This window comes from Microtus oregoni, unplaced genomic scaffold (assembly GCF_018167655.1).
Source record: "Microtus oregoni isolate MIOR12 unplaced genomic scaffold, Mior012 000007F_ref0000211, whole genome shotgun sequence".
Classification (NCBI taxonomy): domain Eukaryota; kingdom Metazoa; phylum Chordata; class Mammalia; order Rodentia; family Cricetidae; genus Microtus; species Microtus oregoni.
Window position 1 is genome coordinate 31022946 of NW_024543066.1, and position 20760 is coordinate 31043705.

The 20760-nt window shown below is 36.0% G+C and overlaps 1 protein-coding gene across 2 annotated transcripts in view; it reads left to right on the top strand.

Annotated features, from left to right (window-relative positions):
• Nucleotides 1-20760, top strand: part of Adgrb3 (adhesion G protein-coupled receptor B3) — a 729546-nt gene that overhangs the window by 377295 nt on the left and 331491 nt on the right. For both annotated transcript variants that reach the window (XM_041655382.1, XM_041655381.1), the window contains exons 13-15: nt 601-750; nt 1578-1653; nt 11095-11197. In XM_041655382.1, coding sequence (XP_041511316.1) covers nt 601-750; nt 1578-1653; nt 11095-11197 — 329 coding nt within the window. The remainder of the gene's footprint in view (nt 1-600; nt 751-1577; nt 1654-11094; nt 11198-20760) is intronic.

Sequence of the window (20760 nt, forward strand, 5' to 3'; positions counted from 1 at the left end):
CAAAAGTCTTAAGGTTATATTGTGACCGATGTATCTGATATTTCTGTGTATGAAGTTGCCTTTGTAGTTGGTATCATTATTGGTACCATGGCGCACCACTTAGACTATGACAATGCTTTGTCTGAGTAATATGCATGTTTTATTGTCCATGTCTTTATGGGATCCGCCTAAGTCATAACCAGCTCTTTCTGACAATTACGTAAAGAAGACATGCTCTGAAGCCAAGCTAATTTAAATACTTCAGCCTACCAGATAGGTATGCTGAACTTTTAATGGAAATGCGGGCTTTGAAGAGTTGCCCTAGGGAACCTGTGTGAACAAGCAGTGTGGCTATGGCTGTTGTCACCTTAGGACACTCACAGCACCTTTGCCCATCATTGTATGATTCCAAATTAAAACCAAAGAAACCTAGTGGGAAATGAAAGCATCCCCACCCTGAAATAACAATGCTGTCCAATAAATACATGTGTTTTCATGCTCTGCTAACTGCACTTTACCTCAAAACTCAATTATGAGTATACTCAGAATTGATTTGATGAATTTGATTTCAGTGATATTAAGAGTAAGTTTTGTTGACAGTCTTCTTTCTTTTCCAAATAGTGGCTAGTATTCAGAAGCTTCCTGCAGCCTCTGTCCTAACAGACATCAACTTCCCGATGAAGGGTCGGAAAGGCATGGTGGACTGGGCAAGAAATTCAGAAGATCGAGTCGTTATCCCCAAAAGCATTTTTACTCCTGTGTCATCAAAAGGTAATGTGAGGAATAATATAAGCTATGAACTAAACATTTCTGACCAGGTCACTATGTAGATCATATATATCTTCATATATCACATAATATTGAATCTTTTATAAACATGTTTGTAAACTAATTTTATAAATGTAAGCACTTGTCCTTGGCCTCTAAATCAACAGATTTACTTACAGAAGGGATTTATTAAAGTGGGAAAATAGAACCACAAACTATTGACCTGAGCTTGGTGTGCTCATATTTCTCTACTAACAGTTTCAGGCCAAAATAAAGCACTTTAGCTTTAGATGTGGAAATGTGATTGCATTTTCTATTCCGTCACTGTTGTTTGTTTATGTCTCAACTTCAAATGCACTTTTATTTGCAGTTACTGTTTTGGCGAAAGTAACACATGTAAGGAAGGACTAACTTCTATTAATGTTTCAAGTGCCTTCTCATATTAGCTTCAAAAGAGGCGCTGTGGTCTTAATTCTCAGTTTGGTGATCCTGAACATACTCTTTTTATGATATATGACTATTTCCCCTAATATCATTGGGAATTGAAAAGCTTTTAATGGACTGGAAGAAGGTTCTAATCTTGGTTTTGTTAGAAAAAAAGATGGATACTGATTCAAAACCATCATAAACACTATTGTCTACAACTACGTGGGCAAGGTGATGGGGCTAACTTACTGTGGGCACGACTAAGACTGAATGAATTTCTGGCACATGTCTTTATCTTTGCCTTTGAACAAGTATTGAAATGAGCTAGTGATTAACAGATCAAAGTTTTTATGGTTGTGTTTTTCTGTGGTTTTACTAATAGTTTTTCACTTTATTCTTTCTAGAATTGGATGAGTCGTCTGTATTCGTTCTTGGAGCAGTCCTGTATAAAAACTTAGACCTCATTTTGCCCACTTTGAGGTAAGCTACAAAGGAATGAGCTGTTGTAATCTTTGTAATTTGTTTTAAATGTGATTATAGTTCATTCTCTGAAATAGTCAAGATAGCTTTACTAATACAAAGGGCTTCTCAAAGGAAATAGAAAAGAGCACTTTAATGAATAGGTTATTAGCATATTATGTATTTCAAAACAACTACCAAGACAATTTTGGTATCTGATTAAAGCCCCACTAGTCTTTTGTAACTAATCATGACTTGCCTGAAAATAAGAAAGTAAAGAATTAAAAAAAAAAAAAACCCTCACCACCCTCTAATAGAATGGGTCACTGTAAAATTCATCTGTCTTCTCCTTTTCTTTGTACTTAATGACACTTTTCTCTGTATTATAGGAAATTAGAGAATCATGGTAATGGGGAAATATGGTCTTGTTCTTCATTTGCACAAGATAGTTTGCTTAAAACTAAAATTTCAATTACAGCTACATTAAGAAAAAATGCTTCTCGATCAGAGACTATTTTTGGAAGAAATCCATCTATTTTTTATCTCAGATATTAAAAAAAGTTCAACTAATAATTCCACCAACATTCATCCCTGTGTTCTAGTGTCTCACCCACTTTATTAAATTGCACAGAGAATATCATTTGCATCTATTTGCATAGTGATCTTATTACTCAGGGTGACTTACTTCCTGACAGCACCTCATGCTCAAGGATGGAGACCAAGTTTTATTTTGGTTAACACAGCATACTTACTTTGAGCTCTCCCCGCATACCCTCATAAATAAAGCCTTATGTTTTTTGGGAGGATAACATATGAATAATTTGTACAGTTTTATCAGAAGCGTAGCAAACAGTCTAATAAATAAAAACAATTAGAGTTTAAGCCAGCCAAAAATGGCCTCCTAACATGATAGCGGACACAGGTTATTATTCTTTGCAGACATTCTATCTGCTCATTACTAACGTAGGTGGTGGGTCATGATTGATGTGTGGTCTCTCCCTCTCTCCCAACCACAGAGACCCTTCTCTGGATTGAATTTGGACTTGCTCATTTGGGTAGATTTGAGTTGGGTTGTGCTCTGTTAAAAAAAAAAATTATTTTGAAACTACTAAGTTTATTCTAAGCCTTTCAACTGGCTTTGTATCTATAGCTACAGTTTAAAAAAAAAAAAAAACCAAGGCCTATAAAGGTCAAAGAAAGCAATGTTTCTCAAGGTTTAAAGTGCCCAGAAAAAAAAAGTTAGATTCTTATTACCAAAGAGAGTTCATTTTATCACATTTATCACTGAAGAATTCTCATCTAGACACTAACAGGTGACTTGTTTTAAAAGCTTGAGCATTTTAAAAAGCTTCCAAAGTTTCTCTAGTCGCTCAGTAATTTACTTCATCTGCCTTCAGCTCAACTTTAAATAGAAACCCTTCACGGATGATGCTTTTACTCTTTGCTGCTGAGATCTATAGGGAATACAAAATAAATATCCAACATAAGAGACTGGAGGGATTAATTCCTTGATTGTTATGATCATTTCATTCCTAAAAAGGCCAACAGAGTTGCATGGTTAATCCTGTTCTTAATAATATAATTAAATATTATCTCACGTACAATGAGGAAGAGACATTGTTCCGTTTCAGAAATCAATATAGTCAAAAAAATTGGAAATTTGTCTAGGGATGTGCCATTTTTGCAAAAGAAAAAAATTATGGTTCAAATTTTGTTAACTTGTGGCAAAGACAGTTGTTTCTTATGATGTATAAATGGAGTCCATAAGTTATTAAGTGAATGGAACAGAGATTCATCTGGAAGGCTGGCTATCCTAACCTACTCGTGATCCAGATGGATTCATCTAGTCCCTGGGGCAAGTTTCTGTGCTTTTATATGTAAAATATGGGAGTTGTTTTAAAGTTTCTTTTCAACTTCAAGCATTCTTTATTGTAGGAGGTAACAATATTTTCTGTAGACTGAAGACCTTCGTTACCTTTGTGTAGAGTTTGAAGTAAATGAAAGTACAAAGTCACAGACAGATAGAAAAAGAGATAATGTGTTTTTTCTGCACAATTGATTGACTGTAGATTATAATAAAGACTGCATATTTAAAAATAACTGTGGTGGCGCACGCCTTTAATCCCAGCACTCGGGAGGCAGAGGCAGGCGGATCTCTGTGAGTTCGAGACCAGCCTGGTCTACAAGAGCTAGTCCCAGGACAGGCTCCAAAACCACAGAGAAACCCTGTCTCAAAAAACAAAAAAACAAACAAAAAAAAAACTGGAAGAAAGGATTTGGAATGTTCTCTTCACAAAGTATTTGTGTTTTTAAATGATCAATATGTCAATTATTCTGTTAGAACATTACATATGTAAACAATATTGAAACGTCTCCTGTTCCTCATAAATCCGTACAGTTATGTCGAGTAGAAGTGTTTAGATGCTAAGCATTACTTGTAGTTATCAGTAAGTGACTGTAGGAGACACTTTGTGTCAATCGTTATCCAGAAATGAAGTTCGTAGAAAGCTTGGGATGAGACATCTGCTTAAGTGCTCTTTGAATGGAAAAATGCTAGTGTTTAGTTTTCATTTTTAGTTATTTAATGTCTGAAATATATACACTAAGCACTCACAGTGCTGTTATTCCACGTTTGAAAATTTTTTTCAGATATGTAAAATGAACTGTTACAGTCTCAGAATTTTGTAATTTGGTATAATTATTTTCTAACAAAACTAGGAATTATGAAATATGGTGAGCTATAATGTTTCAAATAAACATCATTAAGAATGTTTCCTTCATCATAGAACATAGATTAAATTTGCATGTTCTTTTTAAATTATATAAATTTATATATAAAATTATATAAATATATAAATATATAAATTTATATATAAAATTATATAAATATATAAACTATATAAGTTTTTTTTCCCTTTTGCCTTCCTGTGCATGCCACTCTTCTTCTGTCTATGATTTTTGTTTTGCTGATGGGCTGTCTCCCTCTTTAAAATTGAGAAATTTCACAGCTAGTGAGATGGCTCAGCTGGAAGCAGTCCTGATGACCTGAGTGTGAACTGTGATGAGGAGAAGAGGAGGGACACCTGAAAACTGTCCTTTGACCTCTGCATAGATGCTGTGGCATGCGCGCTCTCTCTCTCTCTCTCTCTCTCTCTCTCTCTCTCTCTCTCACACACACACACACACACACACACACACGCACCCAAACACATACACACAATGAATAAAACCTTTTTTTCCACAACTAAAATTTAATATTGAGACAGTTTGAATGGTTCCTTCAAATAAAGGAAGTATGCTCCAATTGAGTCTGTATTATATAGGTGCTGGTTTCTGCACCCTACTCTTATCCATTTTTAAGACAATTTCTTTTAGCTAAAAGTTGTTAGACAACCTATATAGGTGTAGTGGTTCAGTACTATAATTCTATCTTACAACAGACAAGAGCAGGAGGATTGAGAGTTTGAAGACACTCTGGGCCACATAGCACAGCTCTGAGTCACAAAATACGCATGTTTCTTTTCTCTTGTGTGTCCCAGGAGAGGACTACAGGTGGGCAATCTTGGGTTGCCAAGCTGGTAACAGTCTGGGTTAGCATGACCAAGGCCTAGATTTTCCATTTCTTGCCCCCTTTCTGGGAGGATGGAAGGTTAAATCTGTCAACCTAGACTACAGGGTCAATTGAGGAGCTGAGAAGCTGTGCATAGTCCCTACTAACATCTAAAATTTCATGTCTATGGCCTGGCTAGCTCAGAAACTGCTGTAGAAAGTTTATATCATGCTGTTACGTTTTTTTAGAGGCCAAGTTGGCAATGCCAAGAAACTAAGAAATATTATTTCCTTGATGATGCCACTCTACTTCTAACAATTTATCTTAAGAAAACTATGTCTAAGAAAAAAGCAATAGTCTATCCAGCATACATCAAGCCACGGATTCTACAAAGAGTTGTAAACAATCATCCAAGTTTTTTGAGGAAACCATGACTCCTGAGTATGTGAAGAGTGGAAAGACGTAGGGAAATGAAAGCATGTATTTAATGCATTTTAATGTTTATATTAACATGAAACAAAAGGAGTCTAACTAGAATTTTATCAAATTCCTTTTTATTAAATTTTATTAATGTTATTTTATTACAGTTTTATTAAATTGCATTGCAGTATTAAAATGCTAAAAAATGGCTGGTGGATGTCTCAGCAGTTAAGATCACATGCCACTCTTTTCAGGACTGGAGACTGATTCCTGCACTGAAGCCTGGTGGCTCATAACTATCATAACTCAAGATCCGGGACTCTGTTGCTTTCTTTTGAAAATCTAAATTCTGTATCTGTTAGAAAACCAAACTTGAAATCAAGTCTATCACCTCACCCACTCCACCAAGACTACAACTTCCACAACTGAGTTTCTAATTTGTAACTTCTAAGCAAACCACCTATCATCTGATTTTAACTTAATTTGTGTTTGTAGAGTCACTTATTTTGTCATATTTTATGTGCATGGGTGTTTGGCATGCATGCGTGGCTGTGCACTATGTATGTGCATGTTGCCTGCAGAGGTTAGAAGGGGACTGTTAATGCACAGGAACTGGAGTTGTGAGCCACCACCTGGGAGCTTGAATTGAACCTTCTGCTAGAGCTCCCAGTGATTCTAACTGCTAATCATCTCTTCAGCCCAATTTATTTTTTTTTTTTTTTTGGTTTTTCAAGACAGAATTCCTATGTGCCACAGCCCTAGATGTCCTGGAACTAGCTCTTGTAGACCAGGCTGGCCTCAAACTCACAGAGATCTGCCTATCTCTGCCTCTCCAGTACTGGGATTAAAGGCATGTGTCACCACTGCCTGGCTTCCCTGGTTGTAATTTTTTTTTCTTGGTTGTAATTTAAAAGCAAATATATTTATCTTAACCTGATGAAGTCCTGTATGAAGACCAGTATGCCAAGTTTTCTGTTGTTTTTGGGTTTGTCCAAATTAGGGGTCTTAATTAAAGTCATTATAAAAGTCTTCATTTTTAAATGGACATGAATAGTAAGTGTAAAAATTAACAATGATTAGGAATTTTGAAAATTATCAATAAACAGCTAATGTTTTTTCATATTATTTTGGGCTATATTTTGCCTGTGTGATCTATTTTGCTGTTCCCTTCACCTGATTTTTGATTACACTACATTAAATTTTGTGGTAAAAAATATAACATGAAAATTTCCATCATAAATCTTTTAAATGTCTGACATTGTAGCTAACTATGTCCACCTGTGGTATAGCAGGGCTCTAGGTTTTCTATCTTGAAAAACTGAGGAACTGCTCTTTTAATCTACTTCAATTTAAGGATTGGAGTTGGCTTTTTAAAAAAATGTTCCAAGAATTTTCCAGTGTAGCCATCTAACCTTGAGATTTCACAGCTGATAATATTTAAAATTATCATTTTTAATTAAATCTTCTTACTAGTTTCATATTTTATGCAATATATTTTACATGTGCATTGTATACATATAGTATATATACATGAATAAATGTACATATAATATATTATTCCACATATTTGTGCATATATATTTCATTGTACTTATATAGATCTATAACCAAAGATCTTTGCCAATAATAATTTCTTCCTGATTTAGTCTTGAAAGACTACACATATCCAAGAACTGACCTATTTTGTACAGGGTATATTATTTGTTGGCACAAAAGGAATGGCTCATAGAAATTGTGATCTTCATTTCTTCTGCTGCCAGATGAAATATTTCCTCCTTCATTTCTGAATTTTATTACTAGAGACCATTTTTCTTCAAAATATATTCAGTTAAGAGATTGTAAGTTGTGTTGATATTATAGAATACATCTCTTAGTTTTGTTGATTTTTATATTTTCAGTTTTGGTTCCTATTGACATTTCCAAACATTCTCCCAGGTCTAAATTTGTGTGTTTTTTTAACTTGATGTCTTCCTTCTTTTATGTTTACTATTCTAAATTTACCTCTTAGTACTGTTCTTACTACATCTCCTAAGTTTGGTTTATGTTTTACTTTTATTTACCTTAAGGAATTTTCTAGTATCACTTGTGATTTCTTCCTTAACCACTAGTAGTTTGAGTGTGCATTAATTTCTTACATATTTGCATGTCTTGTTTTGCAGTTGATTTTCAGTTTAATGTTGGTATAACTTCAATCATTTCCATTTTATTATGACCAATTATATAGTCTCGTGGAGAATGCTCGTAGAGCATTCACAATAATCTGTGATTTTCTGAAGTCGCATTGAGTGTCCCATGCCTGTTAGGAAGGATTAATCACACTTTTGCTGTCTGTAGGAATAAGTTGACTCTCCTTTGAGTGAATACCAGTGAGAATCTCAAGGACAGGGAAGGACTTTATTACTTAGTCATGAAATCCATTTGGCTGTAAGATATGCTTTCTTAGCAATGTATACCACTGTGCAACTGGCCAGGAAGCATTAGGAGATCACAAAGCCTGACGTGGCACATCAGAAGCCAACTATTCACTTATGCAAATTATAATAAATTGATGGAATAAATTAAAGCCAACTTTGCACAATGTATACATTTTTAAAAAGGAGACACTGCATAATGTAATCTGCTCATTTTTTCTTTACTAGGCATCTTACTGTGATATTGACATTACAGTCTAAATAAACATAGTAAACATAGTAAAAAGATTATTTTCTTTTGAATGTGTTTTGAGCATAAACATCTACCAGACGTAATGAAAACAAAAATATGTGAATGTTAGTAGCCATTCTTTCTCTCCCTGGACTTCAGTCTTCTGGAAGGTCTGCTGGATGATAAAATCAACCTGTGCATATTCCTGTGTGATGCGTAGAGCAAATGGATAATCACACATATGAGACAGGTATGCCCGTAAGTGTAGCTTGACACCCACAATTTTTCAAATAAATTCAAATATGCTGTAATACCCACACTGTATCAAAGTTGTAACTCAGACACCCTTTCAGCAGACCATTCCCCAAGTTACAGAGGAACCTGACTCTGTACAAAGGTTATCATGGCCTTATTTGCCATGGCTCATCATCTGCATTCTCAAACACAAAGAGAATTCAGGAATATCTTGCCAAAAACATCAAACTCCTACATTAAATACCCATTTTTCAGTAGCTTAGTCGCTTACATAGATTGCAAATGATTCAAATACATCCCGATTGAAAAAAAAAAAAACTAACATAAATGTAAGGACCATCGTGCTTTGTGTTCTATCAGTAACGGGAAGAATTATTCTAAGCAGAACAAGAGTAAAAGAATTTGATGGATCCATCCGTACTTTATTTCCAAGAAACTAAATAAGTGCTCACACAGCTTAGGGCAAGCTCAGGCCTGAGAAACTTTCCTACGGGGATCATGCAGTGTTCTCTGGCAGTGAAGCACATGGTCCTCCAGAATCCATTCTAAGGTGTTCACTCACCTGATGCTCTGGCAGATTTCATTTTCCATTAATTCTCACCAGAACCCATGGTAACTTCTACCCACAAAGAAACCACCATTGGCAAAGGGAAGTCTTGAATTGTTATCACTTGGTTTTATAGCCTTTCAAACACAATTTGCCTTTAGTCAATATGTTCAATGAAACGGAATAATTAACCAGCTCTCCCTGCTTGCAATCACTTTTCTCAATAGGAAAATAAAATATACTAATTGTATGGTTTTGTTTTTGTTTTCTTTTTTCTTCCCATACTACTTTCTACCACACTGGATGCCTTCTTGGGTGTTTAAGATTTTTTCAGAATTCATTGTCTGCAATACTAAATGTATGATAAAAGGGTTAAAATCGTATCCTATATAGAGTATGCTCCTTCTCCCTCTGTTATAGAAGAGTCTAGCATTCACTGGTGGTGAAAATGTGCATCAAATAGCATAAATAGAAAAGTTACCTCCAAAGAGAATATTGGATGTTACTTCACCTTATCACAAGTCAAGAATTCCAACAATGCAGCCACTGCAGAAAACAGAGCGACTCATACATTTACAACATAAACAAGCAGTTCCCAGGGACTTGCCCAAGACATTAAAATATAGATCTACCGAAAGGATACATCACAATTATTCCTAATAGCCACCCATGAATTCACCTATAAATTCACCTATAAATGCTGAATTACCAAAAGTGACTTAAACTTAGCTTATTGAATTGTTGAATCCATAAATTATAGTATAGCTGACTTGTGATCTGAATTTCAAAAATGGACTTTGAATTGAGTCAAACACAAAAGTCTGTGTGCTATAATGGCAGAAAAGTGAGATTTACAGGAATAGCACATCTGTGCTTATTTAAGACCGTGGAAAAGTGGGATCATCTGCAAAGGAGTCAAGGACACGGCTAAGCGTCAGAAAGAGATGCTCTCGTTTAATAGATGGTAGCCTCACATGGTAAAATGCAGAGGCATTAAAGTCTATAGTTGAGATTGGGTGAAGTTGAAATGCTACCTTGGCAAACAAACAAATTTTTTAAAAAATGAACTCATAGAATTTGTCTGCTAGAAGAACACATGATTTATTTCAGACCATCAATGAGGAATGAATAGACTTATTTCTTCAAAATGTGAGAAACTACAGTTAAATTTTTAAGCTTATGAATAGTAGATGCTCTCTATAACATTTATGTGTTTTATATAAAGTATCTATATGATTTTCTCTTTTTGGTATTATTCCTGTTGTTTTGTTTTTTGAGACAGGGATTCTCTGTATAGCTCTGGTTGTCCTCAAACTCACAGAAATCTTCCTGCTTCTGCTGCCTGTGTGCTGGGATTAAAGGCATCTGTCACTATTGCCCAGCTGTTGATAATTTTCTAGTTATGTATATGAATAAATACAAAGTCTTTGAAAGTGAGTGTTACTTGGCAAGGTATTTCAGAAGAGATGTTTCTTAGAATTGAGAACATTGCATTAAAGTTCTGCAAGCTTTCTCTCTATATCACATAGTTTTTTTTTCCATCTTCATGCATTTGGGAGAAGTAAGCACACACACACACACACACACACACACACACACACACACACAAAGCTCACAAACTCAAAAAAACAACTGCCTCAGCAGCACTTGGCAAGAATATTTGGTCTCCTGAAGAATAATGCTGTGAGGTCTTCCTCAAGATAAATGAGTTATACTCAATCATAGGTTGCCTGATGGTTTCAACTTATTGTTTATTTTTGTTGTGAATAAACTGTACTTAAGTACTCAGAAGGTTGCCGGTATTGTTGTTTCTTTCCTCTTTTCTGCATATGAAAGGATTAAATGCCTTTAGTTTCCCCCAGAATTTCTAGTCTGAGAGAGCTTGTTCGTAAGAGTGCATTGACTGCATCTTTCTCTGAATAATTAGCCTGTGTCTATGCTTTTCCTGGGGATGCATTACTTAATGTCATCCCAACAGGTATGGAGTGGCATGAAAGAAAGTTTCCATCAATCATTTCTCTTTTTAATCATTATTATTCTGTTTCAGAAATTATACTGTCGTTAATTCTAAAATCATCGTGGTCACAATCAGGCCTGAACCCAAAACAACTGATTCATTTTTGGAGATAGAGCTAGCTCACTTGGCGAATGTAAGTATCATGTCATTGACATTGAGTTGCTTACAGAATTGCCCAAGAATGGGGTTAATAATAATTTATTTTAACAATAATACTAAGGCACATTTTTCTGTTTTTCTATAATCACAAATTAACTTATTCATTATGAACGTGTTTAAAAGCAGACAACCATGTAATTCTATGCTTTCATTCATGATAAAACTGACTTCAGTTTATCCAAGAGGATAATTAGTAAATTGTTCATGTTTCTGAGCATGCATGTTTACTGAATTCTTGTTATGTCTTGGGAGTCAGAATGCAAATAAGAATCTATCTTACTATGTAGTGGGGAAGTGATATGGATTTAAAATTCATTAGCAATAAAAACTATGAACAATTCCAAGGTGGGGAATTAACTTACAGAATATTATGTTTCAGTATTGAAGGTAATGAGACCGGCAATATGGCTTAGTGGTTAAGAGCACTACCTGGTCTTTCTAAGGATTTAGGTTTAATTCCCAGCATTGACAAGGCAGCTCACAATGTGGAACTCAAGTTCCAAGGTTCTGATGCCCTCTTCTGGTCATCTTGGCCTCAAGGATCCCATAAGATGTACAAGCATACATGCAGGCAAAACACCCATAAAGTAATTTTTTTTAATTGATCTAATATATAGGGTGGCATGTAAAAGTGCTAATACTTACAGTTTCAATTTTTTCACTCTTACACTTAGGTTGAGTAAGGAATTGTTCATCTTTTCTGGGTGCCCTAGCAGTCTGAATTAGGACTTCAAGCCAGCATGACCAGAGTCTTTGCCTAAATCAATCCAGCTGCAGCTGAGTGTTGCAACTGGGTCTTATTCAGCCTGGCATAGATGCAAAATTACTTCCTATCATGTCCACATTTAATTAAATAATTAAACAGTGAATTGATTATGGCAAGAAATGTAGTTCCTGTCAAGACCATCCTAATAATGCCATTCCCCCTCCTATATTAAAAAAGACCATACAGATTTGTATGGTATTATTTTGTTTTTATTTTATTGTTCCTTGCAATGTTTCTATGAAGGCGATTTTCCTAGTAAAGAAAACAGTGATTGAATTGTTTTCTCAAGTTCATGTAATTAGTGAAGAAGAGAGTTTACATCCACTCCCTTTGGGCTACAAAACTCAGATGTTTCTGCTATTGTGTAATTTCTAATTTCCCCCAGAAATCGGCCTTAGTTTTATAGAAAGAAATAATCATCTTTCCTGAGAACATTATCATAAGAGGCCGCAGGCTTCGGGACTGTTTAATGAAACTGCAAATCTTTCTGTAATGGCTTTCCAACATTGTAATTAATATTTAAACTATTAGATCTTTCCTACTTTCGATGGCATGTGACCAAGCTGAAGATTTATTCTTAGTATCCCCTTCTCTGCATTACTGAAAACAGGGAGAGACCCAGTGGCTTTTTAATAAGAAACTTATTTGTTCATGTGTTCTAACTTCCCTGAGATTTTGTCTGTTTTGTTTGTTCTTATCCTTTTGTGTAGACACACTGTATAGTTATAGGCAGTAAAGCATCAGAGATGTTATTTGCAGTGTAATTCTAAGACGACCAGATAAGCAGAGCAGCATTAGAAAATGTATTTTGCTTCTTATGCAAAAGATGCTAAAGAAATGTATTCTGGTGAATAGAAAAAGAACAATCACAAAAAAAATGTTTTAATGAAACAATCTTTATTGTTTACTTTTCTCAACTCTGAACAAGTACTCCACAAGACAACTTCAGCAAGGAATGATTTATTTTGCCTCTTGGGTTTAGAGGGTTTGGGCCCAAGTTGTATGACCCCAGGAGCTTGAGCAGAGTGGTGAGAGTTAGGGTCGAAGCTATTCTTCCCTTCTTGGTGGGCAGGAAGTTTTGAGAGAAGCTGGTTTCCATGTATAACCTTCAAAGGCACAGCCCCCTCAGACCTACCTCTTCCTACTAGATCTGTCCTTTGGAAGGGTCTGTATCATCCCACTGGCTGACTTAAGTGTTAATACATGAGCTTGTGAGGGACATTTCATATTAAAACCATAGCACACTCTTGTAACTTTACCAAGGTTTATTTAAATGAATGTGTTCTCCTCCTGCCCGTTCACACCACCTCCCAATTTACTCAGAAGATCTTACCTATTTCCCCTTCCCAGGGGCTCCCATGTATGTCTCTCTTAGGGTCCTGCTTGTTACCTAGCTTCTCATACCTAACTTATGAGTGAATGTATATCATGTCCGGATGGTTGAGTTGGGGGAAGGGACAGAGAGGAAGAGCAAGGAAAGAGATATCTTGATAGTGGGAGCCATTATAGGGTTAGGGAGAAATATGGTGCTAGGGAAACTCCCAGGAATTTACAAGGATGACCCCATATAAGAGTCTTAGCAATCACTGAGAGGGTGCCTTCCTCTGTAATCAGATTGATGACCACTCTAATTGTCATCATAGAACCTTTATCCAGTAATTTGTGGAAGCAGATGCAGAAATACACTCTGTCGAGCTTCCAGAGTCCAGTTGAAGAGGAGGAGAAGAAATTATATGAGCAAAGGAGTCAAGATCATGATGTGGAAATCCACAGAGACAGTTGACCCAAGCTAGTGGGAGCTCAATGACTTTGGACTAATAGCTAGGGAACCTGCATAGGACTGAACTAGGCCTTCTGCATGTGGGTGACATTTCTGTAACTTGGGCCATCTATGGGGACACTGGTATTGGAACCAGGATTTTTCCCTAGTGCAAGAACTTGCTCTTTGGAGCCCATTCTCATTGGAGGGATACCTTGCTAGCCTAGATACAAGGGGGAGGAGCTTGGTCCTGCCTCAGCTTGATATGCCAGACTTTTTTGACTCTCCATGGGAGGCCTAACCCTTTTTGAGGAGTAAATGGGTGGTTGGTATGTAAAATGAAAAAAAATTAAAAATTAAAATATATATATAAATAAAATGAACATGTTTGTTATATGAGTCAAAAATTTCTGCAAACATATTTTAGTTGGGTGTTTTTTAATAAAGTAGACCATATATAAAAATATTGTCTATATATGGGAAATAGATTCGATTATAAACAACTTTTATTATGCACCATCAAGATCCTATAGTGACATGAAAATCAACATAGAAATATTTCACTTAGAAATAATTCAGTGTATTTTAAAATATTTTAAGTAATTATGTTGATCGCATTCCACCCAAAAATTTTTCATTGAATAGATTCCAATTTCTGAAGGCAGTGTAACAAATATATAGCAAGCAATGAAAAATGAAATGAAGAAAGAATAGGAAGCTGAAGAGCTTACTAAACACAGGAGGGGCATGATTTGATGTCCTTCTGACCTTTAGTATTGATGAGTACATTTTCAAACATGACTCTGACTTGCACTTCTAGACTCGTGCTTCTGTGGGAAATTCTGTTTTGATAGGCCTTTGGGCTTATAGTTTTGAATTTTTAACTTTTATTGCATTTACATTTGTATTATCACCAAAATTTGATTTTGAAAAATATTTTATTCTTCACTGAAGAAAAGAGTATGTGACTGATTTACTGAATACCTTGATATTTATTGCCAGTCGTATACTAGCATCTCATATACTGATATTAGTTTTTTTTCCATTAAAGAGGTAAGAAATAGCCTATGTGAAACATTGAAATCTCAGTTAGAATATAACAAAATGAGTTTTAATGTGAACACTGAAGCAAATAAGCTAAGGCTTCTTAATAGACACACATCTGTATATTCACTGATTTTATCTTTGCAATTGAACTATTTTTAATATAAAAAACTACAGTGGCACATCTGTGTGTATATATATATATGTCTTATATATATGCACGGCTATTATATATATATATATATATATATATCGATTTTCATATAGCTATAGTATCTGCTGCACTGTTCTGTGCTGAGCAAAGAATAACAACATACACATGGGACGTGCTTCATGTGTCTTGTGAATAAAACAGAGAGATGGGAATTGCATGTTATAGTGAGTCTAGGGAAAAGCCTATTAACATTTATAAATGAAACTGCCCTTTTAAAAAGCTTTTTCACAAATAGCATTTATAGTATGTTAAACGTAATAGGGCCCTTGGGAACCCATAGGAACAGGAAATAGAATATGGAACCATGCCATTCCAAATGCTATTTAGCAAAGTAAATTGCCGCTCTAACTAGCAGAGTCACTAATGAGCGGTGCACTATTCACCGTTCACTTGCTCAGAGTTGAAGCTTCACTCCCACGAGCTATAAAGGAAAAGTTTCTGATGCTTAATGTTTAGACATAGCAATCCCTTGCTTTTAAGTATTATCAATATTGGTTTTCCCAGAAAGACATTTGTATTGCATATCACTGTTGATGTTAAGAATTAAACTTTTAAATATACAATTTTTTAATTCGATGAGATATATGTGAAGATAATCATTTTGTTGAAAATGAGATTTAAATAAGGACAGTAGCTTGAATCTATATATACACAAAAGTTCATAAACATACACTCACTCTGACTGTTTGTTGGATGATAATCTAGACCTACTGTGTCTTTCCAAGGTAGATGGCACCCTTGCATTTAAAAATAAGTTAGAAGACTAGAAAATAAAGGCACTGTAGCTATGTCATGTGTTTCAAATTTGCAAGTCTGAAAATTTACTGTTTTTCCAAATAAAATATAACTATGTAATTATTTCTGTTAGGATTGAAATATGCTTCTGAATCTTCCTGGTTTGCGATCTAATCTTTAAAAAGCAAAAAAAAAAAAAAAAAAAAAAAAACCCCGTGCCATTGTCCTTGGCTTCTCATCAGCCCTCATTGTTCGCCATGCTCAGAGAGTCCAGTTTTATCCCATGCTTTTTCAGTCACAGTCCAGCTGGCCTTGATGAGCTCCCAATAGATCAGCTCCACTGTCTCAGTGGGTGGGTGCACCCCTCGCGGTCCCGACTTCTTTGCTCATGTTCTCCCTCCTTCTGCTCCTCATTGGGACCTTGGGAGCTCAGTCCAGTGCTCCAGTGTGGGTCTCTGTCTCTATCTCCATCCACGGGGTTTTGAACCTACGTAATGTGCTGGCTTTGTGGGAGCCTAGTCAGTTTGGATGTTCACCTTCCTAGGAATGGACGGAGAGGGGAGGACCTAGGACTTACCACAGGGCAGGGAACCCTGACTGCTCTTTGGACTGGAGAGGGAGGGGGAGAGGAGTGGGGGGAGGGGGAGAAGGGTGGGAGGAGGGGGAGGGAAATGGGAGTCTGGGAGGAGGTGGAAACTTGTTTTTTTTTTCTCCTTTTCTCAATAAAAAAAATGGAAAAAAAACAGAAAACAATATAGATGCAGTGGCTGATCCAAAAAAAAAAAAATCAATACTATAGGTAGGATGCTACTGTTTCTGTTTATCAATGCTGAGAAGCAAATTATCAGAGTTATTTGGAGTTCCTGAAGTAGATATATATGTAAATTCTTATAGGAATATGGCTTGTATGTTTTACTTCCTTTACCATATTCGTGTATATAACACATCAGACTTACAAATGATAAAATTTGATATATTTCTATGAATGTAAATTGATCACAAACCATATTATTTATAAATTATAGAGGGAAACATGGTGTAAATGTTCAGTGCTTTCTTCCATTGATAAGCATAAGAAACAACAAAATAAAACCCCAGCATGCACTAGTAATTTCATGATTATCAAAGTTGATTAAGTGTTGAAAATCATTTCCCCATTGCAATATATGAATCCATGATTTTCACAAATGCCACTTTTTCAACTGTTTTTCCTTCCTAACTTTTGTCTATTTGGAAGAAATTTCTGATATTTTGCCTGATTAAAACTCTTGATGATTATTTTTTTTTTTGGAAAATCTTGAAATGCTAGCCAGACAAGGAGATAGATGCTCTGCCAATAGCTAAAAGCAAGATAAAAGTTGTTCCCTAATTACTTCTTTGACTTATAGTTTCTATTTCTCAACATGAGAAAGAGTCCTCCTCACATTTACTTCTTATCTACAATGTTTACTTATTATTATTTCATGAAAATATTTTAGAATAATTGTCCTATTTTTGAAGCAAGGATCAGCAATTTTTTTTTCTTGAAGTGACAGGTAGTAAATGGCAGGTAGTACATGGATGCCTAATTAGTTTTGTCACATGTATTCAGTTATGCTAGCATATTTTGAAAACAGCCACAGGAAATGCATAAATAAATATTTATATCTACATATATAAATAAAATATGTAAATAGATGTCTCTATCCTGATAAATTTTTATTTATAAAAATAGCTAGTAGGCCAGGTTGAGCTTCTGTGTGGGAAGCAGAATTAAGGCTGTATTGCATGAGTTCTAATTGGTCTTTTTAAGAAAAACCCAGAGCCAGATATAGGGGTAAATGCTAAAAGATCAGAGAGACAAAGGAGCAAGTCACAGCCAACTCTTACCTTGTTAACCTGTCAGCCAGAAAAGGGTAAAGCTTCTGTCTCCTCCCACCTTAGATGCCACTCTCTGCACAACCATAGGACTTCTGTCTGTCTGTACAGACCTCCAGACCTCTATGTTAACTAGTGACTAGCTCTGCCCTCTGATCTTCAGGCAAGCTTTATTTGTTAGAGCACAAACAAGATACCAACACAAGGACCTTTTAAAATTGCCAGCTCCTTCTCTCCTAGAGCCTGTAAATGTGTTCTATTACATGTCATATGAGACTTCAGTGTGATTGTATATCCAAACCCATGTCTTATGTATGTACATTTATAATATGTGTATGCTCAAAGTGAATGTTGTTAAGTGATTGAACATAGAGACTTTGCGATTAGGTAGTTGTCCCAGGTCTTCAGAATAGGTTGGGTTTAATTAAATGAGTTTAATTAAATTGGTTGTAAAGAACTTTTCCCAGATGTGGTCAAACAAAAACAATGTAAGAAGGCCTCAACTTGTCACTGCTATCACTGAAGGCAAAGAAAGCAGCCCAAAGTCCAGAAGTGGTCTCAGAACCTGATATCAACCCTTTGTTGCTAACTAACAAGTGGGACCTCAGTCCTACAACTGGAAGGAACTATAATGGACTCACCCAGGTTCTTTATAAAGGGATGCAGGCCTACCAACATTTTGATTTCGACCATGTAAAATTCTTAAGCAGAAATGTGTCCTGTTTTTTTTTTTTTTTTTTTTTTGACTCAAGTTAGAATTATCTGGGAAGAAAAACCTTGAATGAGGAAATGTCATCAAATAACGTCCAGGCAAGTTTGTAGTACATTTTCTTGATTAATGATTGATATTGTAGGGCCCAGTTAAATATGGTCTACGCCTGGGCAGGTGGTCTTGGATTGTGTGAGAAAGCAGGGTGAGCAAGCCATGCAGCAGGACAGTGAGCAGTGTTCTTCCATGACCCATGCTTCAGTTCTTGACTCTAAATTCCTACCTTTGCTTCCTGTTCTGACTTCCCTTCCAACCCCAACTTGTTTTTAGTCACAGTGTTTATCACAATAATAGTAACTAAATTAAAATAAAACCCAACTGACTTTTGATCTGTGGAAACTGTGACATTCTAAATCCATGTTGTTTTGAGCTGCTATATTTGTGGTAATGTGTTCGCAAAGCAGTCAAAAGTTAATAGAGCCTGCATTGGAGCACTAGTTGTAAGAGGAAGGTAATCTATACTCCACATTGAGAATATCATTCATAGTCAACTGGACTAAAGCACACCACTCTCTCCTATAAAAATCACTGTTTTCTAAAGGACATCTTTCCTTGACTCTCGTATTAGCCTGTAGGAACATCATTAAAGAAATCGTCAGACATGGAGAGTGGTTAAGGAAAGATGGTGAGGGGTAATGGAAACAATTGAAGGATGTCATGAGACAGTATCTCCTAGACAGCACGAGATGACATGCACAAACTGCTAATGAAGACATCCTGAAATCCGTACTTACGCTATGTTCCTGTAGCAAATTCGCTGAACTTCTCTGTGGGCAGAGGATAGACTGCCCTGCCGCTATGCAAATTACCTTCTTTGATGAAAAATGAAACCAGTGTTTCTCTGTGGCTATAAGGATAAGTATTTAGAATGAATTAGGAATTATACTGAATTTTAGAAAGTAATGGTAGTATATTTTCCTCTTGAGTTCTCTGACCTCTCCAGGCACAGGCTTATAGTATCAGACATGATTCCCCTGGGTGAAACTAAACTCAGCAACTCTTGCCTGTGTGTGAGTGTATGTTTCTTGCATGTGTATATTGTGTATTTGCGTGTGCTCTCGTGTGTGTTGTATTTGTATTTGTGTGTGCTTAATTTGTTTCTTGTTTTGCACTGAAGATTGAACAGAGGCTCTTACACATTAAGTATGTTCTCTACCAGGTTATTTTTACCTAAGGCCTTATTTTAAAATTAGAAAATGAAGAAAAGATAGTAGTATCTGTTGAGTATGCTCTCATTCACACTGAAGAACTTGGTATCTGTGGCATCACTAAATGTGATAGAAAGAATCACTCTAGAACATCTGACTCAGAGCACTAGGAATGTTAAAGTAGTTAAGATGAAGGCACTGTCCTTCTTTGTGTCCCTTCTTTGTGTCTTTAGCTATTTGTGTCCACATCTGTTTACTTGCATTGCTTCCACAGGCTAAGGCTGTTCTGATTCGAGAGGCGATGAAAAGTGCAAAAGTTAAGACATTCCTGATAGGCAATTTCCTGTGACGTCTACATCTTCCAACTATGAACCTTTGGAAGTCTGGATGATAACAGACCAGCCAGCTTGTTCCTGGGGAACACAACTCCCTATTTGCTGGTTCTTAGTCTCACAGATAAATAATAATAATAATAATTAAAACTTAAAATAAGTAAATAAAACACATTCAAAAAGAAGTTCTAATTCAGTTTTATTGTTGATTTGGAGAAGAGCAGCAAAGGAAGACTATTAATGCCAGAATCTGCAAGAGGAAGGGAAACAGACAGGAGGAAGAGGAAAAAGCCAGACATTTTGAGTTCCAGATAAATTTTGCAAACACTTCCATGTCGTTGAGGAGCTTAGAAGGGAATAGTATCAGAAGCACCAGGGCACTCAGGCTTGGGCTTTGACTAGTATCCAGAGGATCTGTAAAAAGCAAAAGGAGAAGTACTGCTTTTCAAGTTATAAGTTCCTCATAGCAGTGAGGATCTGCAGGCAGCTGCACTGAGAAAGGGCTCTCTTGTGTGTCCAAACCCACACTTCATGAGGAGAGAGTTATCCCTCCTCGCCATGCCTTCAGGAAAATCAGCTGTCTGCAAGGGTGCTCCCCTGACAGTTTATTGCAATCTTAAAATTTTGTGGGCTGTTTAGAATGCCATGTTCCCGACAGGACCAGACTATGAGTCATATCTCATTCATTAGACCAAAACTTGTACAACATAAATTTTGTTTGCTTGCTTGCTTTTTATTTTGATTTGGTTTCCAAGACAGGGTTTCTCCGTGTAGATCTAGCTGTCCTAGAACTCACTCTGTATATCAGTCTAACGTCGAACTCACAGATCCGCTTGCCTCTGCCTTCCCAGTACCCTTGCCTGATTGATGGATTTTAAAACTAAAGAAAATTTATATTTGTATATTATTCCTG